We start from the raw sequence: 22,709 nt of genomic DNA, 5'->3' as shown, positions 1-22,709 counted from the left end.
TTTTTTTCTTCTGAGCTTCCTCATGTAACCTCTATCAAATGGGTCATACTGACACTCACAATAATGAGTCACGTCAACAGTAAATGCAAACCATATGGGTTTTTTTCCCCCTTCTTTTGCACATTGATTCTTGTTACTTTCTAAATGCTGACTTGAATTTAAACCCTGTTCAGTACCTGAATATATCTTTGGGGTGGGGAACTGTGTATTTGGAGGTTTCTGCTGAGAAACCAGAACTTGATGTCATTACTTGCACTATACTAAAAATACGTTCTTTGCCACAGATTTCCTGTGTAACCTCAGACGAGTCATTTAATCCTTCTCTAATTATTTTTTCCCCTGTCTTGGTTCATCTGCCTGCAAGTGGGAATGTTTGAAGCTTTTCTAGAGTCCTGCAAAGCAGCAGACCCATGAGCTGCATTGAAGAGTCTCATTTTGGGTGGTGCTCTATAGGCACAGAATAAAAGATGCTTATGTTTGGGAACTAGGTACGCAGAGCGTAGGAGGAGAAACAAGCTTGGTGGTGAAGTGATTTGCTCATACTCGCATAATGGGTTTGTGACAGGAACTGGGACCAAAGGATTTTTGCGTAGTGGCCCAAATACTGCAACCAATAAACCAGCCTTCCCACAACTTTTTCTTTTAACTGGAGTGCCTACAGCATGTGGGGTGTCATGTTAGTGCTTTGAGTCACTCAGGGTAAAGAACCTGTGGGGTTGGTTCAGCACCAGCGACAGGCAGAAGGGTTGTTTAGAGCTGTCCACGCTTGAGGTTGTGGGCAAGCAAGTCGTGGCGGTTTACTAGTCATCCTGCTTAAGCAACGCAGTTGCTTGTCCTTTCACTAGCAGTTGGCCCTGGAATCCCCATGTCACTCTCCTATCCCATCCCTGTGATCGCTGGCTCTTGAAAAGGCTGTCAGGGTGTTAATTTTTGGCCATGGTGCAGAGTAAGGACACAAGGACTGGTGGTGGCCCTGTGCCCCAGCAATAGCAGCTCACCACATGCTCTCTTTTCTGCTGAGCACCCGTAGCTGCTCGTAGACCGTGGGAGGTGGGCAGTAAAATGGTAAGCTAAGCTTAAACCTTATATTGGGGAGAAGTGGGGGAGCAGGTACGTACCAAAGAAAGCAGCACCATGCGAAGCTTCCCCAGCGCTGATTGGTGGGTGTAGTGTCTTCTCTCCCTACCTCCCAGTTTGGAGATGGGGGCTGCCCAGCTGAGGTGGAGGGTATCAGTAGCACCCAAAGCATCTCCTTACTCTGGTTCACAGGCTGAGCTTGGCATCCCTCCCAGTTTCAGATCTATTGGGAATATAGACTTGGAAGGGGAACAAAGTACTTGGAAAAAGGTGGAGTCCGATCTGCGAAGTAGAAGAACGTGCTGGTTTAAGCCACCAGGAAGGGAGTTCAAGCGTACGTGTTTTACTCAGTATGTGCTAAGTCATTTGCCACAGCTCAGCTGATGGGCAGTAACTGAGGCTGTAGTAATTTAATTGCTTTTGATCATGTGCTTATATCCTATTTAATTTTGAAGGCAACTACTAGTGGTTTGAGTGTTTCTTTTGGGAGGTGATTTGAAATTGTCCTATAATATTAAGGTTGCAGTCTTGCAAGAAACAAGTTCTTCTGACTGCTGCTGGGCTGGATGGGCTAATGCTCAGTACCTTCATGGGTTTCTTGCATTTGCTGATGTGGGTCTTTGAAGGTTTGAGGTTATGATGGACGTGTTACAAGCTCATATCTCTAACTTTCTCTTTCTTTCTTCCTTCCCCCAGCGGTTTAACTCACGAGTCTCACAAGAAGGATGTTGAACAGGTCTACCTCCGCTGTTCGGAAGGGTCAATAGAGTGGATGTATCCCACGGGAGCGCTCATAGTCAACCTACGACCCAATACTTCACCTGCCTCTTACAAACATTTGACTGTTTGCATAAAGCCCTTCAAGGACTCTGCAGGAGCAAATATTTATTTGGAAAAAACTGGAGAACTGAAACTCTTGGTCCGAGATGGAGATCGCAGCCCCAGTAAAGTGTATTGCTTCGGCTATGATCAGGGCGGGCTCTTTATTGAGGCCACTCCTCAGCAGGACATTAGCAGGAAGATTACGGGCTTCCAGTACGAATTGATGAGCAAGGGGATAGCATCTGATTTGCACACAGTTTCTGGTGAGTTCTGGGGTATCGGTCATATCTTCACATCCTGTATTGGATGCAGAACAGATGGCAGAGCGAGGGAGTGGGAAAGTGGTTGGGTCTGATTTTCATGTGCTTTTAAGGACATGTTTTATTAACAGGCAATTGCAGAATAATTGATTTTTTTCCCCTGTTTTGTTGTTGTTTTTTGGAAGCTGGTAGCATAGGCTGAATTCCAAGTGATTTGTTTAGGGGCTACATTGTAAATGATTCTCCCCTCGCAGGCCTGAGGTGAATCACAGGAGCTGGCTCTACCCTGCAGTGAACTCCAGGGTGAACTGGGCTTCCAAGCCTTGCTCTTAACAGTTTTCTAACTACTGTTTTACTCAGTTTTTAAGACCCCACTGCATGTTTTGAATAATAAACATTTAAACAAGGAGGAACTCCTTTTCCTTGCCTTTTTTTTTTTTTCCCTCTGAAACTACTGCTACTTGCTGACCTAATTATGGTGGGGTTTTTTTAAACAAGGAAAATGGTGTGTTCCTTCCTCAGCTCTGTCTGTTACACTCTCTTGAGCATTACTGTGCCGTAGCACAGCTCTTCAACGCCATGACGATACTTTTACAGTGCCAGTGTTGTCTCCCGTCTCAACCATTACAAAAAGCAAGTTTTGTAGGGAGGACTTTTACGCCAACAAAAGGCTTGTAGGAAGGGGCAGCGGAATAAACTGAAAGAGCTTACAAGCCTGGAATGTCTGATGCTATGTAGCAAGCTAAATACCCTTTGGGAACAATAGCTCTAGGTGTAACCTCCTTGTGCTGATCAATTAGTGTGAGAAGAAGAAAAACTAGCATTTGTGGAGGATGACAGAGGGACAGGGAAGTTCTCTTTAGATAAGTGATATCTGCTTCATGCATCTCCTCCCCTCAGAATTGCCTCTAGCTTTAATCCTGAAACCAAGGCAGAAGAGCCAGAGGAATAGCAGATGGAGGGTACTTTGTCCCAAACGACTAGAGAGGTTTCAGGGTTTAGGTATTTTAAGTGGGGAGGCCGTGGCGGCAACCAGATTTCTCTTTTGAAGTGGTAGAGAGTGAAGGCAGCCCCGCAGCCCTAGAGAAGGGTCCTCAGAGCACACTTGAGATGATTCAGCCCAGGGTAAAACCCGATATAGACTGGCCCAAGACGCCGTGCGTGGGCTGGCTGGATTCTGCGGCAGTGATGCCATACGCTTTGCCTGAGATGCTGGTTGATAAGCGGCGCTGTGGCTCGTTAAACTGCAGCTGCATCTTCTAGGCAGTGCCTCCCTCCTCCTCTTTTTGGGAGAAGCGATTGCAGAACTGGAGTCGTCTCCTCTCCCCTGGCTCTCTTCCGCAACAGGACTCTGGGATTTCCGTGTTTGTGTATTTGTGCATACTTTTGGCCTTGCTAGTGCTTAGATGTTGGCACTTCAATTCAGATGTGACTTTTTTTTTTTTTTTTTTTTTCCTTCTGTACAGATTTTGGTTGGACTGAGAAACAGTTTTGAGCTCAGCAGGGTAGTGGTTGGCTGAGGGCTAATGCAGTAACCCCAATAACTGATAGATGGCGTGTTTGCCATTAAAAAAAAACCTATTAAAAAAATACATATTTAAGTTGCCTTCTTTACTGTTGTTGCGTATGCAGCTTATAGCTTAGTATCAAGAGTTCTACATTTTAAGACTTCTCTGCTTCTACTTTTGACAAGTGCTGCGGAAAGAGTAGAGTATCTGCTACAGCGCTGTTTTCCCAGTAAAATCATTTCTGCAAAGATGAATACACTGTGCAGAATGTTAGCTATGTAGTAAAATTCCGCTGCAGAAAACATTAAATACATTGTTTAATCAGTTATTTGAAGAATGTTCCCAGATTCAGTGCTTCTTTCTTTGACAGGCTGTGAGGATGGAGGCACAGGCAGGCTAGCCATAAGTCACGTAAATTTACTAAGAAAAGTTCTAGAATTTTTTTTTTTTCAAAAAAAACCAAAGTTGAAATTGGTTTTGTATATAGTAAAATAATATGCAAGAAATATTGCTTATTACTACTGCTTTTAGTTTGCACGTAGATATGATTTCTCCTGAGCTTGGCTAAAATCAAGAGAACTCGCTGCTGGCATACTCAGCATCACAAGCCGGCACAAACTGCTGTGTTTTTAGAACTAAGTGCTCCTCATTCCACATAAAATCTTGGAGATTTTTAAAGCTAATGGGAGTTTTCTTCAGAGACTTTCAGAAGTCAAACTGAGGACTGAATCCAATTACAGCCTCCCTCTTTGATAGGCATATTAAATCACTTTTTCTGTGACTGCTGTATCTCCAGCTGTAATAGACACTGGTTGAATTTCCATGCTGTCTTATAAAACAGTGTGGTAGGCTCTCTGCTTCACGCTCCAAGTGTCTTGTTTGGACAGAAGAAGCTCTTTAATAGTTCATCAGCAGAGCCTTCAGGGCAAACTAGGGATCTCTATTGTATTTTAAATTATTTCTCTTGCCTTTTTTTGGATCCCCAGACTCTGGGGAGGGGCGCCGGGGGGTGAAAACATGATGAAAATGCCATACATGACTCTTTCCACTACTCAGTCAGATGAGCACTTTTATTCTCCTATAAATATCTGTGCGTCTGGGGAAACTGCCAAATAGCTGCCTTGTGAGGCTTCTATAGAGCAATATATTTGGAGCTGCTTGCAGTTTGTGGACCCCCCCTTCTTCTGGAGCTGCTTCTAGTTTTTCTGTGAAACCTCCAAAGAAATACCCTTTACTGAGCTGTTCATTTGGAGAGGAAATTTGCCATCAGTTGACTGAAATCCCTGGTGGCTTCTTTGCAGAGGAGGCAAGTGCTGACCTTAAGGACCTGAAAACTGGATTTAAGGTTCTGCATTTCTCTCCGAGCATAGTTTTCCATCCCTGGGTCACAAACGTGATTTACGGTGGTTTGGCTGGAAAAAAAGAGCCTACTCTTCTCTTAGTTGGCGCTTGAGGGACTCCAGCGAGGGTGACAAAGGTGTGAGATACTGTCGTGGATGGGGGCTGAGATGTTCTGGCAAAGCTGGGCGTCGAAACTTGGTGCACTTAGAGCGAAGTCACAAATGTGGCATTATTTCCTTACAACTGTGGGGTGGGGGAGATGACTATCATAAAAGACCCAGGTGTGGGTCTCAGTAATCCAGCCCTTTCCTTGTGTGATAACTACTCGCTAACAACTTCTCTCCACTTTCCCTAAGCAGTGTGTTTGCTTCCTGGTGATAATTATTGTACTCTGCCCTCCAGTTTACTCTCTCTTCCTAACCCAGCATCCCAGCTCTGATTAAAGAGTATAAGTCATCTGTTTAATGCTTTAATGACCTGTTGTGTCCTCAGAGTCCTGACATTGCAGGGTGCATCAACAAATCAACAATACTTGGCAGGGTGCCTGTGGTTTAATTAGAAAACCTCAAGTTTTATTAGTTTACAGTCATTCTTTCCCACTTAATCAGAGCCTAGCAAATAATTCGGTAGAAGACATATGCAGGCCCTGAACTGGCCTTTCCCTTTTCTCGAGGAGGTTGAGTGACACATCACAATCTTACAATTTTCCAGATTTTGGGGGTTTAGCCCTTTTCTTGGCTTTGAGCCTGCCTTGTCACAGCCTCTTAAGACTTTCCTAACTGTAGGATGTATTTGTAGTACACGGATGGGTTTTAATTCAGATTGCTGAAGTTTGATATTGGGTTTTTACTGTGATAGCAACAAACAAAACCCCACATTTCTAGGGAGTTGTAGTTTCTTAAACTTGGGAGAGCAGGAAGGCTACAGTGCTTGCCACTGTTTTATGTGAGTAGTCCCTAAGAACGGTCACCTTGACACTTCAGACACCTTGATACCCGCGTTCTCCTCTCGATACCCAAAGTGATGGGTGACTGAAAGTTCTTTTGATTTCAGATTAGGTTTTGGATCAGACCCCTATGTCATCCCATCCACACTGATGGTCCATTAACTTGAGCTCACAGTAAGGCTCTGAATCTTTGGTGTTTGCCCAACTGAAGAACCGAGGCACTGTGACATTTTGGCCCGAGGCCATTCGAGAAGCAGCAGAACTTGTTTAGGTTGTTGAATTCTGTTGATTCTAATCTTTTTTTGCTTCTGCTGGAAGAAAACGCCCTGGGTCTCTGCTCTACTGCCTATGCTGGCAAGAAGACTGAGAGGTTTTGGCAAAAGTGCTGTTTGGCCATATAGTTCCTAGAAGTTTTCTGAAGGTGATGACTCACATGAGCTTCTTAGCTATCACGAAGCATGTGCCTGCTCTAGGTCTGCCTTGTCCCGCAGCAAACAGCTTGGATTAAATTACTGTGAAAAGTGTGAGGGTCCCTTGGGAATAATTTGCTTATTTTAAGTTCTTCATCTTCTGCTCAGCTAGTCTAAAACAAGAATCTGTAGTTTTGACCATACACTTTGGAAAGGAAGGTCAATCCTGTTTCCTCTTTCCCCCTCCCACCAAATGACCTTTTTTTTTTTTTGTTACCTAAAGTCTGTGTTTCAAGGGTGTCACATCCAAGCTCTGGATCCAGTTTTATGGAAGCTGTGTAGTTTGCTTTTCCCACTGCACACCCATGGCGATGGCTGTAAGGTGGTTGTTAGAGCTCAGGAGGTAAATTGAAAGCCCTTTTATTACTCACCCACTTTTGTGTAGCAGAGAAGTCAAACTTTAACAAAAATGTCTCTTTATCTTGATGGCATCTACTGACTTAGCGCAGGTTCTAGTAACTGTTTTATGCATTTTCTTTATTAAGGCTGGGTACCTGGCTGAGCATATTAATAGATAGGAGGTACAGCGCTCAAGTGGGTATCTGAAAAACAGGGCAAAACTGGATAAATCCAGTTAACTAATTAAGAACAGTATTCAGCTATTTCCTGAGTGCTGTTAATTCACTGGCCTGAGAAAACAGATTGGAAATTAAGAAAGCTCGTAAGTATTTGGGCTATGCCAGTGTTTCTGCTAACAAACTTTTGGTCTTTAATGCAGTTTGGGCTTGGCAGAGCTGGGGCACCAACCTGCCATATCTCTGCAGGAATTCTTCCAGAGCTTTGTTATCATCCTGGCTCCTCATCTCATGCATTCCTCTGGTTGCTCCCAAATACTCAATTTTTATTTTTTTTTCTTTTGGAGGCTGAATACACCGCTAAGCTTGGTAGCCTGAAGCAGCAGATACGCTGGTGTGTTTTTCATTTCTTGCTGGATTAGAAACGTTCTTGCTTTTTGTCCCCAAGGCTGGTGACTGGCATGCGCACTCTTCGCCAATGCCTTCGCGGCCGGTCTCCGCTGTGCTCATTGCCGTCAGTAGCAGAAGAGGTGGTGATGGCAAGAGGCACCTGGAACACTTAAATTGAAAGTCCCTGCGACCTTTGTGCTTGGCACAGGTTCTGGCTGAGTCACGGTGACCCCCTGAGATGTTGGCACTACTCTACGTGGCCGGGTGGGGAGCGTTGCTGTGTGCTCCATGGCCGGTATTCCAGTACGTCCATGAGATCAGAAAAATGGCTTGCTTTGCCTTTGTTTTCTTCCCCACACGGTTTTCCCCACAGGAGAAAGCTCTCATACCTCTCGGGGTTAAGCTGTGTTCAGGAAAAAAACACCAAAACAAAACAAGAGTGTGGTCTGGTTCGATCTGCACTGAACAGAACTGATACCAATACAGCCTTTAATGCAATTGTTCAAAATACACATCCGTTATTTGCCTCATTGACCAATTTGACACTCCTGCTTTAAGGTGTGTTATTTTGTGAACGGTGTTTTTACGTGCTTGACCCTCCTTGTAGGAAGGTCTTTGGGACCAAGTCTTTTCCAGGAGTAAACCATGATACAAAATTAGACACAAAATCACATTTTACAAAAGAGCAAACAGCATTCCCTAACCCAACCTGTATTTGAAAAAAAGCACGTTTTAAGCTGTTTTTTGAGAGATATCACTGAACTGAGTGTCATGGGTCAACATCTGAATTGGTCAGGCTGGCAGCTGTATAACAGAGCCTGGAGTGGGATTAATTCTGAGGAGCTTGAAACCTGCTGTAATTTATTCATGTGCCTAAAGTGGTCAGATTTGCAGTGAATGATTGACTGGGGGCTGGGGAAGAGTTTGAGAGGAAAGTTTTCAGGTTTCGTCCTGTGTGAAATGATTTCAAAGTGCAGTTCTGACGCTCGGGGAACACACGCGCTCTGGATTGTTCCTAAATTGAGCAAGGGTGATGTTTTTCTTTGGAATCTGACCCTCAATAAGGTTGAAAATGTTGAACTGAGAGGTCTTTACCTAAAAAAAACTACAAAATTTGGAGGGGTGCCCTAATTTAATCTCTCCTTCCCCCGAGAAAATGGGGTTGACAGCGGTCTCCTCTGGCCCTGCTTGTCCTTTGATGTTGCCAGGATAGTAGCTGGGTTTGCAGTGGGCAGAGGAGGTGACAATGGAGCTGTGATGAGAAATACCCAGCTGCAGGGGAGAGGGAGTAAAAAAATAGCTTATTTTTGCTAGACTGGCCACAAATGCCGTTAGCTTATTTCTCAACTCAGTGGGCAGTCAAAACCAATAAGCAGTCAGGTGTATTGTCCGGGCAGCTGGGGCTCTACTTTGCTCTGACCTTTATGTACCGCGGAAGATAGTCCCACAAACAGATTTGCGATCCAGCCAAGTTGCTTGGCAGTCTTTAATAATGCTCTCTGTGCTCGTGCTGCAAAACTGTTTAGTTTGCTAATTCCTGAGGCTGTAGTTAAAGAAGGGATGGGAGGGCGGGGGAACTGCATTCCTCTTCCCACCCCCCCAATCCCTGAGGAACACAAAACTTACTCAGACGTGGGCCGAATTTTTCCCTGTGTTAGGGCCTTGATTTGCACGACAGAAAATCTCTTTCACCTTAATCTACTGTAGAAGCCAGAATACAGACACTAATATTGCTTGGATACTTGGAAGCTGCCCTGGACCCAGAGCTGTGATAGGTTAAATCTGACCTGGGGAGGTTTAATACTGGGTTACTCCGTACATACGTCAAGCAGCTTTGATCCAGCAGTAACTTCTGCTGCTGATTCCAGTTTATGGAAGGATTTTTTTTTGGCGTGGGTTATAGGGGCACGTCCTCAGGTCTCTGCACCGCTCTGACTCCAGTACGGGGTTTCGGCATTGACTTCTGCGACAGGCTTAAACTGGTGTTTGCCCATGTCCTTTCTGGATCAAAACCCTGCTGCTGGGGGACTTGCAGGGGTCATTATGAGATCAGCTGGGACATGCACACGGAGCCTGGCCTGGCTTGCCATTGCCTTAACACCTCGCTGGGATCATTCCTGTTTGTATAGGCTGCACCGCTGCCCCAGCAGAACTGTTGGATTTATACTAACTTCATCTACGGATAAGTGGGTGTGAGTAATTTAAGAGAAAAATAAGAAAAAGCCCAAGCTTATGCAGAACAGGTGAATGGGCAAAGAAGATATGCTGTTAGTAGGAAAAGGTGTATCTATCTTAAAGCTTTTCCTGTTGCAAATGGAGAACCTTAACTAAATTTTTGGGGGCTTAACTGAGCAATGTTATAGCGTGGAAGATTTCACTGCGTGAGATGTAGCCCTTCCACAGAACAGGATGATATAGTAAACACAGTTTTAAAACCAAAACTGGCCTTGTTCCTTCAGAGCTCTCCCACATACTTGATTTCTGGAAACAGGAAGGAGAAGGACCTGTGTGGATGTGAGTGCACACATGATATCTTTTTTTCTTTTAGTTTTTTGGGGTTTTTTAAATTCAATTAATCTTTGATCTGTCATTACTCCACTTTCAGGGTTTAACTTTAACCAGCCACTTGTTACTTAATTCTATTCCCCTGCTCCATAGGAGACATTAATGGACCGGACTGAAGAGGAGGGAGGGGGAAGGCTTTGTGTTCCTGGCGGGGCTCCAACCTGGCAGTAGGTGCCGGCTCCTGCCTCTCCTGTAGCCCTGGCCCGGGGCACCAGCACCGCAGCTTCCCAGGGCACCAGGGTGAAAACCCCCTTACTTTATCGTTTTCTGCCTTGCAAGCGCTGCATGACATCTCAGCTGAGTGGTTTGTTGACTATCACAGACAAAACCTAACAAGACATCAAACCGTGTTTTCCTAGGTCGGATCAGTGCATTCTTTTACAAGGCTTTGGAAAGACATTTTCTAAAGAAGAAAAAACCAAATATTGTCAGAGTGAATTTTAGAAGGGAATGAGCCAAGCCATAAATCTTTGTAAGATTTGAGTCAGGAGAAATATTTACTGTGGTCCTGCCCTGCTGGGCTGTGGATGGGCAGTGGGTGTGCGATGCTGTGGCCACCCGTGCTGGTGGCTGTTGTGGGGCAGCCAAGACAGAAGTCCTGCCCTGGTCCTTCCTCTCCTGCAAGGCTGAGGGAGATCCCTCAGTTTTCCTTTGGCACCTCTGAGTTCCAGCACCTCATCCATCCTCCTGCCTGCCAAGCACTTCCCATTCCTAACCCCCCTTGGGCAGCAGCGGTAGGTTCAAGGAAGGAGAGAGCTATTTTCTGTGGGATAAACAAATAGATATATTTTTAATGGCTTTGTGTTGGTGTCTTGTGCACATACAGCAGGAGAAATTCCCAGCAGTTACCTTGCTGCCTGCTTGTCTCTTTAACTGCAGTTAGGAAGGGGGAGAGTGAAAGCAGGTGATTACAAATGCTGCTGGCACAGACACATGGGCTGGCAGAGTTGCAGAGACACTTCTTGTTTGCTGGGCTCTCGCTTTTCCCTGCAGTTCAGACAGAAGGAATTTAACTGAAAATTTGATCTGCTGAGTAGGGCTTTTTAGACAAGATACATCGCAGGCTTGACTGCAGCGGAGGATTTTTATAGGGCTGGTGATGCAACGGGTAAGTGTAGGAGCTCGGCTGGGAGCTGGCACTGATCCTATTACCATGACGTCGCTGCCCACCCGACACCCAGGTTTGCCATGGCAGCGTGCGAGCCCAAAGGCCAGCGCTGCTCTTTGAGCCCTGCCCTGGGACGGAGAGTGTCAGGGTAGCAATGGAGAGGGTCGGGGTCGCGACGGAGACTGCGCTGTGGCTGTTGGTTGCATAGGGCAGGAGGGGAGGCAGGGCAGGGAGGCACAGTGCTTGGGACAGGCGTTATTTTTTCCAGATGGGGCAATAAGCAGCCCAGAGGAGGTGGGACAGAAAGAAGGGTCTCAAAGATATGACACTTCTGATAAATTCTCCTGGGTTGATGCAACTCGTGCATGGGCCTGGCAGTGGGGCTTAGGAGTGTCTAACGCCGCTTGAATAAAAACTGCTCTGAGGTTGGTTTTTTTTCTTTCTCTTTTGTTTTGTTTTAAAAAAACACAAATGTCTGTTTGTGTTTCTAGCTGACCTTTCAGCTCATTTGTTAGAATGGGTGCTGCATCTTGGAGCAGCAGAAAGGCATTGACTCTGCAATCCCAGAGGATCCTTACGTCCTCTGTAGCTGCTGAGCCAAGTTTCATTCTGAAAGCTCTTGCAAATGGAACTTGCCTAGTACCAAATCTCTTCCTCACACTGTTTACATAAATTGTCTTCTTCTGGTACTTAAGGACTTTAATACCCTCTTGGAAGACATTTCCGTGAAAAGATAGATTTCTGGTTTATGGTCTCTTGTCTTAGCATTTCTCAGAACACAAAGGTCATCACAACTCTAATGGTAAGGTTTACAATATGCTTTTTTTATTCTTTCGTTGCAGGAAGGAAGTGGTATTAACTTGATTCTCTTGGCACAATTCATGCCACAGCATATGAAATCTGCATTTCATTAAACTTATTTGCAGGTTTAAATTGATTTTGGCCAATGTCTCTATTTTCCACGTTACTTCTGGAAACTTGTACCTACGTGCGAGTTGAACTGAGTGTTAGAAATGAGCTAAGGCAAGGAACTGGAGTTGACACTTTCTTTTCTGAAGAGTTAAAATCACCAATATGCCTGCTTTGCATAAAGAATATCCACTGCAGCATCATAATTTTGGTCCAGCAGCTGAATCACTACCTCGCCCTGTACCAAGTCTTGGCTGTGTTTTGGCTGTAGAAGAAGGGAGCCTTTGAATTTTGAGTCTGTGCTCATGATCCTTATTCCAAGCTGCCTCTTCCGCTCAGCGCAGGGACTCAGATTAACTTTCTAGCAGATATGAGGATGAATTCTTCTGCCTTCAGAGGAGCACTAAACTCTCTCAGTATGTTATTCATAGCATTAACCTTCTATTCACTGAAGAAGCACAGTCCCTTTGGATCTCGTGTTCGAGGCTTACTGAGCCAAGGAGCAAGCTCAGCTCTTGTGTTTGCTCCCTGACTTGGCGTTTTCGTACCGACCCGCTGGCAAAAGTGCAGTGCTTGCAGAAAGCCCTGTAACCCTACCCCATCCCAAGGCAGGAAAACCAACAAAAGAGCGATGAGAGAGCTCCTCTGCGCCTTGTGACGGGCTGTCAGTAACTTCCAGCCCAGCTGCGGAGATGCTCTGTGTCATCTGGCTCCGCGGGGCTGCAGGTCTCGTGTTTGAGGCAGGTGGGCTGGAGGCAGCTCCGCTGGCCGGCCAGAGCTCTCCCCAGCCACCTCGTGCGTTTGGAATGTGAGCCACGCTGACGTGCGGATGCGTTGACGTCGCTGAGATGGTGTTTCGGCGTGTGGGGGTTGTGAGTGTTTTGAGGTTGGATGTTATTTTGCCCTGCTCAGGAAGAGCTTTCGGAGGGGGTGAGGGCGGTTGAAGGTGTATCTGGAAAGGAGATGACTAGTCAGAGCCTGGTGAACCAGAGCACTTATCAAATTCTCATCCACCTGCACTACAAAGTAGCAGGTATTTTCGCTTGAGATGTGAGCTGAGAGAGGTTTGGTTCGTGACAAAAGTGCTGCCTCTTCGGAGAGGAAGCCTAGGCAAACTTAGGAAGAAATAATCACAAGGATTTATTTTACTTTTTAAAGCAGGATCGGGGGAAGATGATTCTTTTTCTTGCTCATATGGTGTTTGCCCTTAAACTCTTATCTCCCAGCTAAGTCACTGATCCAGTAATCAGTTGAGATGTAGTCATTTCTGCTTAGGACTCAGAAAAACGACTGAGAAATGCACCATCATTGGAGAAACCACATCTCTATTTTTATAAGCTGCTCCCGGAAGCCTGTACTCTGTGTTTCCAGGAAGGAGACTCATCCTATGATGCCCTTTCCAGTACGGTTGCCACTAACAGACCTGCTAGCAAGAATTTGCAGGGTGTGGGTGTTTGTTTTTTTTTCCTCTTTTGTTCCATGTGAACTAATGCCCATGTCAGGCTGAGAGATTTCACCCGGGAGATGGGTCTGCTGTGGCCCCACACCGATACGGCTGGAGGTGCCGCAGCACGGGCTGGCTGAGCTGAAATCACCCTGCTCTGTGACAAGACCCCTTATCGCGCAGGAGAAAAGCCTGCTTGTTTTAATCAAAAGATTTAAACCTAGAACTAACAGAAAATAAGGCTCCAACCCTCCCTGGGCCTCGCCAGAGACTTAAAAGGTCTGATTGCTCTTCAAAGGGTTATTCAGAAATACTAACTTGTGGGTGATGTACGCCACGGAAACTGGAAGCACGGATAAACCAGCTCTCTGTTTCCCTCCCCCACCATCCACACCCCTACCGCACCGCACGCGGGTGCAAGCTTCTTAATAAAACCAAAGGGTATTCCTCGGTAAAGCGGTTTTCTGCAATTACTTTGTGTTAAACGTTTTCACTTCTGCTTAAAGGGTGTCTCTCTTCCTGTGCGTGCTGCTGGAGCAACAACGTACTTTCAGTAGAGCCTGCCCGGAGACGTAGGCTGGATGGAGAAGGTTTTTTGGGTTCAGTGAGTGGAGCTCTGCCATGGTGTGAGGAGACTTGCAGCCTGGTTCATCTAGTCTTCTTGACAGCTGTGGGGTTGTGGAGCATGTTGAGAAATTTCGGGAGAGGAGAACCAGGGACAATGGTTGCAAGTTGCAACAGGGCAGGTTTAGGCTGGACATTAGGAAGAAATTCTTCACGGAAAGAGTGGTCAGACCCTGGAACAGACTGCCTAGGGAGGGGGTTGAGTCGCCATCCCTGGATGTGTTCAAGTGTCGTTTAGATGTGGTGTTGGGTGATCTGGTTTAGGGGTGACCTTGTAGTGTAGGGTTAATGGTTGGACTTGATGATCCCAAGGGTCTTTTCCAACCTGAATTGTTCTATGATTCTATGATTCTCTTACTTACAGATTGGAGGCTGGTTTTGGGGTAAGGTAAGGTCAGTCGGACCTGTGGGTGGCTGTTGAAACCCAAATGTTTCAAAAGAAGATCAGGCCCATTCGTGTGGTTTCTGTGATGCCTGCAGCCCGAGCCAGCACGTCTCAGTGTGAGCGTGTCCTGCAGGGAGCCGTCAGCCTCAACCACGACAGTGGCCCTTCAGACAACCCCCAGCTTCTATTTTCAGAGGACAGAAGGGTTGCGTGCAAATGTCGCAAAGGAGGAAGGCCTGGAGCTGTGTGTGGGTGCCGAGAGAGGACAGCAAGACCTCCCCACAGCTCTCAAGGCGGAGGAGACTCACGCTAAGTGGAAGCACTGAAGGTGCCTTTAAATCGATCCCCAACTTTGCAGGAGACCCTTTCTAGGCAACTCAAGTCCCTGGTGCTAGCTGAGCTGAGGATCTTCTGGATCTCCTGGCGTCTCCCCAGGGCATGTCCCTCTCTCTTCCCTGAGCATTTCTGCCTCCCCGCGGAGAGGACCCGCAACGCGCTTGACAAAGCTGTTGGCCAACAAGCGCGATCTATTGTTAGTATCGCCACGTCCTCCTCGGTAACATCAGGTTCAGAGGGCAAATCGCTCAAAGCAGCTGGGACATGACTGCTGGCTTGTGAGGAATGATGTAATTACATCTCCCTCTGCGGGGAGGTGAATAGAGAGGCCTTTGGAGGCGCTGGGCTGGGGGGTGGAGGGAGAGGGCTGCCTCAGGTTACTTCAGGTCAGGATACTGTCAAAATCCATCAAAGGCATTCCCAGGAGAGTCGGCAGCCGACGTGCACAATGCAGGCTTTATGCCACCGGCAGCGGAGTGAGTTATAGGCATCTGGGCTTTAGAGGGCTTCAATAAAACGTTGCTTTCCTCTCCCTCTTCCCGCCACCCCCCCCAACTCTTCCCCTGCTGCTGTATGAATTAAGGCTCTTTGGCTTATCGAGTTTAAAGGAATTAGAGCAGCTGACGTTGATATTGCTGTTGCAAGTTCATAGGCTCGCTTTTGGATGCGAGAACCTGGGCAGCCCTCGAGACATCCCCAGGGAGTCGGGCGTCCGGCACACGCAGCCGTCCTGTGTAGTAACCCAGCCCATTTCCCCAGAAAAAGAACATTTTCACCCGCTGTTCACGAGTGAAGTGCTTTTTTTTGTTTGTTTGTTTGTTTTCTTTCTGTAGTTGTAAGGATGGCTTCCCATTTTAGCCTGAGGTGTGCGTGTTGTTTGGATCTACCGATGACGGAAAACATCTGCTGCCCCATCCCCGAGTGAGGGAGAGCTGAGCTGCAGCTCAAATCTCTAACTGGTGGCATAAACACACAGATTCCTTAATGGCTGTGATTCAAAAGAAAGCGTAGGCATTGCCTCCTCCTCAGGATTTTGTTTCTCTTCTGAGAGTGTATAGCAACGAAGCTTTGGTTGTAGCGAGTGAACGTTATTTGCTTTTTAATGGTCCATTTACCTCGGCAGCAATCCTTCACGCTTTCCATCTGTGCTCGCATACCTTGTTTTTGCCACTTGCAAGACATATTTGATACTCTGTGAATGCAGATGTGGGAGTTGTTCCACAGAGGAGGTTTTCTGTTCTTCTTATGTCGAGTCCGGTGGTGATGGGTGATGGTAAATGGTTGTTAAATACGCTTGCATGCCACCAACCTGCTGCGAGTCAGCGTGAATCTGAAGTAGGTTTTAAGTAATGATCCAGTGTGAGCAATGCTGAGCACTTTTAATTTCCTTCTGCGTTTAAAAAGGATGCAGGATTTTGCCTAGGGTCCACAATTAAAATTATTTGGTTCCATGTATACGTGGATTTGATTTATTGTAGTGTCAGCCTATTTAAATGGGAGGAACCACTTTTAAAGTATTTTGGTTTTCATCTTTAATGCTCTTGCTTGTGTTCTGCTCCTTTCAAGAATAAAAACAGCTTAGTCATTTCATTTTTTTCAATTTTCTGGTGGGGCTGGATGAACTACAGAGATGTCTGGTCTAAACCAAGACTGTTTTCACTCAGACTTAAAAAGGCTGAGATGCCTTTTTATTATTAGATCTTTGTGGAACATAATATCTGAAATCCAGTGTCTGAAATCCAGCTGTGGATTCGGAGGATGTCCATCAGCTGTGCTTTGTTTTAGAGCTTCTGTCCACGTGAAAATGCTGTAGAATTCGTGCAGGGTTGCACATTTCCTCCGTAAGGTTGATCTGACTTGGGTCCTAATTCGGGCAGAAGGAGGTTAGGAAGAGGGGCATTTGCCCTGGATGAATTTGGTAGTGCCGTGAATGAAACAACTGCGTGGTAGGATATTATGTGACTAATATAAATTTCTTCTGTCAGCTGAAACTTGGATGTTTGGTCTAGCCACTGATCAAAATCTCTTGAGTCTGAAAATTAAAATATCTTTAGACTGAATTTATAACAGGACTCCAGCTATGTCCAGACTTTGACTGCGTTTCTCATGATATTTCTCAGTTTCCAAACTTTTCCAAAAAAGAGAGCTGAACTGGTATGTGAGGGAAAGAAGGGCGGTGAAGGCTGACTTGATTCTAAAGGCCCTGGAGGCATTCAGACTAAATAGAAATGCCCGATTGATCCAGATGCTTTAACAAAAACTGTTTTACCTGTTCCTTGTCTCTTCTTTTGGAGCTTTTTAACCTTCTTGAATTATTCCTTCAAATATCCCCGCCTAGAAATGCGCATTTTACATTCTCTTTAATCCTATTAAACAGCGTGTTACACTGTGTATTAATCATCTGACTGGAGCAAATCTGGTGGATTTGGTTCAATAATCCTTCTTTCTGGATCACTGCCTTTCTGGGACCTTGGAAAAAATCAGAGATTTCCCGTGTCTTACGCTCAAGAATGGCTTGTGCCGTTGAGCAGAGGAAGGCTAATAGCTGAGAGTCATGGGCACCAGCTACGCGCTGTTTAGACTGGTTTAAATCTACTTCTTAGTGCAATGGATAAACTTCTCCGGGAAGTTATGGGAGTGAGTGGAAGAGTGTGACTATTTGAGAATCTGGTAACTAAGTGTTTTCAGATGTTCAAAAGCTAAATTTTTGGGGGGTGGGGAGAAATGGGATGGCTTCAGCTTGGGGTTTGGTCGTGGAGTGCGTAGTGAAAGAAGCCGTAGCTCCAATGCTTCGCCTCGTCTCCGGCGTGAGCCCTGCTTGGCTATCGGCTCTGCCCGTGCCGATCCAGGCAGAGCAACACGCTTGGTGGGATTTCATTTTTCCGACTGATGTCTAAGTACTGCTTTCATGGTGACATCAAGTGCAAGCCCTGGGCTCCGATCCTTGGGCCGCCAGCGGACAGAGTTAATTAGCGTCACTGGGCAGGGCAGACCTTGAGAGTAAGCAAATTCCTGAACTCAACAGGGTGTTATAGAAACATCTGTACTGCAACTACAGTACCTTCGCCTCAGAGAGAGCCGGCTGAGTACAAAGAGGAGCCGCGTTCTTGCATTGATTAGATTAGCGCCGATACCCAAATGTCTCCAGCAGTAGAGGAAATGGTCTCTGCGCTGCTGAGCTCTGACAGATACCGGCTCCAGCGCCACTCTCCGCTTTGTCCCGACGCTCTCAAACATATGCGCTGGGGTTTTGTTTTGCCTCCCTTCTTTGCCTCCCCTACTCTGTAACCTCCTGGTTCTTTGATGTGGTGATAGACTAAATGGCTTGTAAAATAGCCTGACAACAACCGCTCGATAGAAATTGTAAGAAAGCAGCTTTGCCATCGGAGTTTAGAAGGCACATGATCTTCAAAGCCTTTTCGAGAGCTTTGAATTTACAGCAGAGCACGCTGGCTGCAAATGCACCCCATATCAAAACATATTTTGCATAAGCCCTGCGAGTGTGTGGGGTGTTTGCGAGATAATATATCCCAGCAGGAGCCTTAAAGAGATCCATATTCCTGCTTAAGTGCAAAAATCTCATGGGGGCTAGCATTAGCCTCCATTTCTTGTGGCGTTACTGATGCCTGACAGTTCTTTGGGCAACTTGTCCCCATGTTGTGTGTGTGTGTCCCATTTTTGGTTAATTGAAGTAGCAAATTTATTTGCTGTTGTCTAGTCCTTTGCTAATTCTGACCCTTTCTCTCCAGCTCCCTGCCGACCATGCAGTGACACAGAGGTCCTCTTGGCTGTCTGCACTAGTGATTTTGGTGAGTTGTTGCTTCCCCCCTCCCACCCCTCCTGGGTGGCTCCTTTGAATGTCACATCCATGAATGCTGATGGACACCTACTCATGTTTGGCAACTTTCACCAGCAGTAAATGTGGTCTAAAGGAGCTGCGTGCATGGGAGAGGGAGGAGGGCGTGGTGTGAAGGACCTCAAAACCTCATGCCCAGCTGGCACTTCCCCAGGGTGGGCAGCGAATGACCCAGCAACCACAGTGGAAGCAGAGGGTCAAAGACTTGGGTGCATCTAGGAGAGGCCTTTACGTGTTGCCCTAAAATGGGCTGTTGACGAGAGACCAGAAGTTTCAGTAATTCTCTGTGCTTCCCTTTTTCAAGTGGAAATTAATATTAGCTGGTGTCTATCATGGCAGAAGAACAGAAAGTACGTTGCCGGGGAGCATTAAGCGTGTGTATCTTGTGATTAGAACTTTATCGGGGTTGGTGCCATTTTTCTGATGTGATTATTTTTGTGTTTAGATTTTATATGTGAGTGCCCTTTGCTGGACAGATTAGAAACATACGCTGTGAAGAATACAAATATATACTGAAGGTTACTGATATAAACTTAACTCTCAAAATAACTAACTATGGACCAAAACTGGGGCTGCCGTAGTGGCATCAGATCCCCTTGAAGTGCCCAGGGCTGAGCTTGGATCTGGTTCTTCCAGAGGGTGTTGGGCGGCTCTTCCTTACGTCCTTTTTCTCTTTCCAGTGATCAGAGGCTCCATTCAGGATGTGACGAACGAGGCAGAAGAGCAAGAATCCGTGATTCACGTTGGTGTTAACAAGCTGTACAGGCAGAAGAGCAAAGTCTTTCAGCTCACGGGAGAGAGTGGGAACTGGCGAGGACGAATAAAGACCTTGCTGGAGTGTGGGGTGAAGCCAGGAGACGGAGACTTCCTTTTCACGGGACGCATGCACTTTGGGGAGGCCAGGTTAGGCTGTGCCCCTCGTTTTAAAGACTTCCAAAGGATGTACAAAGAGGCAAAAGACAAAGGGCTAAACCCGTGTGAGATTGGCCCAGATTGAAATCCCCTGTTTGGCGCAAGATTGCTTCTTAGTGTTTGGCCGGGAATGGTTCCTGGCCATGGTGAAAACTGAACAGAATCGGTAACTGAGAGCGTGGACAGATCTGGAGCGGGGGCTGAGACTCCGCTGGGACACGACTGCAGCCCGCGGTGCCCTTAGACTGATGGAAGCAACAGAGGTACGAGCTCAGAGGGCTGCCAAGCAAGCGAGGCTGGATTTTTAACCAATCTTGTCCTTACGAATTAAGTTATTATATTTTTTTAGTGACTTCCTTAGGAAAACAAACAAAGAAAACTCCCACGTCTTAATAAAAAAACCCAAATGAAAGCCAACATGCCTTTGTATCTTTTTAATACTAATTTTTAAAAATGTCTTAAGCTGATGTAGCATTTGGTATGGCGTATTCTGTATAAATGGCCAAGAATGTGATAGAGCACGGTAAAACATCTTAACATTGATGCTTTGTAAAAAGCTTGGTGTACAATTCAAAGTTGTTTCTTATGACAGAAATTTATGGAGCCAAACTCTTGTGTGTGTGTTCTTTTTTATTTGAAAGAATGTACAATCACTGCCTGCAATTTTTTGTCCAGGCTGGCAAATTCTTTCCATTCCAGAGAAATAAAGGTCCCTGGATTTGACACATGCTGTTTAATATCTGGTGGGGTTTTTTTTTGTTTTTTTATTTTTTGTTTCCTGCTCCATAAGGCTGATCTCAGCTAGTCCAGATGTGCTCATAGATCAATTCTGGGTTGCTCACTTATTCTGTGGCTTCTCTGAGCAGAAGCAGAGTTCTTCTGAGACATTGGGAACCGCAGTGTTTTTCAAAGGGGAAGCGGGAGCTATTTTTAGAGATTTTTAGACACGTGTCCAGGCAAGGCTCTTTTCTCTCTGGTGCCTATGGGGTTATTTTGGGAATGGCTCCGAAGAGAAAGCTACCCCTTTGCATTTAGCTTGAGGATTTTAATTGAGCTGGCTGGTAGATCAGAGCAAGGTGGACGGTTGTGCCTGTCTGCGAGTCCTGGGGATGGGACCAGGTCACCTTTTGAAAAATAAGAACTGTAATAATGGTGGGCTGCTTTTGCAGGCAGTGTCCCATGGGAGGTGCAGGAACTCTCCTCCCTTGTTCAGTGCCATCATTCCCCCTAACAACTTCTTGCCGATGTTCACTCAAACTTTTTGTTTGAGCCCTCAGCTTCTTTAAATACAAAGTTTCCACTTTTTTCTCCTCCCTCATATCTCCTCCACGTACTTGTAGTTTCTGAGACTCCAGGACGGTGTCTGGAGTGCCTCAGAGAATCGTCTTCTCGGATGGATGCAAGAAGTTCTAAGATGGGCGAGACAAGAGATGAGAGTAAAAAACCCCAGGGTTGTACCAAAATATTGGACGGAAGTGGGACCAAAATTCCTCTGAAAATATTTCTATAGACTTCTCTCAGCAAGATTCACTCTCTGTGGGGCTGTTGGAGAAAGGGAGTTTCTTTTAGCTGTGCTAAGATGATCCCGAGAGGCTGCAGGAGACTGTCATGACTTCTGCCAAGACCTCTACACCCCATTTAGCCCCATCTTTGACCTCGCCTGCCTTTCCGTCTCCTGTAAGCAAAGCACCCAAACCAGCATCCTATTTTGTATGGTTCAAGGTTCCCTCTCGCCTGCTTTGAGAGAAATGGGCCAGGACTGGTGAAGGGGCGAAACGGTTCCTTGTCTTCAGCCTGCCCCGGCTGCTCTCGGGTGGCATTGCTTCCCTTACAGGGATCTCAGCCCAGCCTTTTGTAGGCTTTTAAAACCGACTCTGTGATTTAGCACCGAGATAACTCCTACTACAGGGGTGTTTCGGAACCCCTGCACCTAACCTCTCCGGTTGTTTCATGAGCTTTTTGCAGCGCAGAGTGGCTGCTGGCAGGATGAGGAGGGGAGAACAACATGTTCCTGGAATTGTCTCGAACCTGCCCGCTCTCCTCTTCCTATGCGAGGCTGCGGCAGCGAGGGGAAGAGCCTAAATTAAATGTTCAGCCAGTATTTGTGAGGACAGTGGTAGCAAAATACAGCCAGGGAGGCTTTGGCCCTGGAGTTCCAGCTTTGACTGCGGTTTGATTTTTATGGCAGCTTGTTTGTAGACTTTTTTTTTTTTAATATCCTTTGAACCACACTTGGAGTCAGCCACTGAATTGGTGCCTTTCTTTAGTCCTGTGTCTTGTTTGCCTACCCGAGGAGGAGCAGGGCTGGGCTTCCCCTGCCCGCGCTGGTGTCTGCCCCTTTCCCTGCTGAGCCGCTCTCCCTGGAGGAGCCGCCTGTGTCCTGTGAGCTCCCTGCGAATCCTTGGCAGGGCAGGAAATACTGCCCTGCTGATTTTTGCTCTGCCTCAGCTCCACAACAACCTGCTGAGACGCAGCGTGAGTGCTCTGTAGTCGCCTTGTGTCCGTCGCGCTGATGGTGCTTGCACACCTACAATTACGGAGCATCGGAGGGAGTGGCTGGATGAGCAATAACTTCGCTCAGAACCCAGTTCTTTAATCAAAGTGGCGTTGCGATCTCGCTCTGCAACATTTTCTTTCCCCCCTCTCCCCGCCCTTGTCCCTGTCTTGAGCCTTGTTCACTGCGGCATCACGCGATGTCTGATGTGCAGCATCACTAGCAAGTCACTGCTAACTGCAGGACCCATGTCTGGTGCCACATCTCACAATAGTTACCAGTGTGGGTGCTTTGTGCAGCGGGCAGTTGCTGTAGGGTTTCCACCCACTGCCCCATAATCTGGTCCCCAAAATCCTTTAAGTCTTTGAAACATGATGACAGCTTGACCTACCTGGCAGCAGAGTTGGGGATGGAAAATATGGATGAAAAATTACTGGTTTGCTCACATGTGCTGACTCCACTCCATGATGAGAAGCAAATGACTTGTTGATGTAGCATTAAATGAGGACATGCTTGTTGCCACTTAATGAAAAATCTTGGCTGAGGGTGACTCAGGACAGAGGTGGAGCAGGTGCTTGCAAAGCATTGCTTTTCTTACTGCTGCTGCTCTCTGAAGATAAAGGGTTTCCTCTTGATACCTAATTAATATAATTGAATTCCTCTTAAGTCCAACAGCCTGACTTATCTGTCCCTAGGAAAGCAGAACTAATGAACTTGAATTGCCTTCGTTAGAGCTCCTTCAGCTGG

At 46.4% G+C, this 22,709-nt stretch overlaps 1 protein-coding gene across 1 annotated transcript; it reads left to right on the top strand.

Annotated features, from left to right (window-relative positions):
- Positions 1-1,773: 1,773 nt before the first annotated feature.
- Positions 1,774-20,191, top strand: METRNL (meteorin, glial cell differentiation regulator-like; the record flags this gene model as incomplete). The annotated part of the gene is made up of 3 exons (XM_009865639.1): positions 1,774-2,162; positions 18,450-18,509; positions 19,237-20,191. Coding segments are annotated over 3 exons (766 nt in total), but the record flags the coding sequence as incomplete, so codon positions are not given.
- Between the last annotated feature and the right edge of the window lie 2,518 nt (positions 20,192-22,709).

Source organism: Apaloderma vittatum, unplaced genomic scaffold (genome assembly GCF_000703405.1).
Source record: "Apaloderma vittatum isolate BGI_N311 unplaced genomic scaffold, ASM70340v1 scaffold42782, whole genome shotgun sequence".
Classification (NCBI taxonomy): Eukaryota; Metazoa; Chordata; class Aves; order Trogoniformes; family Trogonidae; genus Apaloderma; species Apaloderma vittatum.
This window is presented reverse-complemented; position numbering and strand designations above follow the sequence as displayed.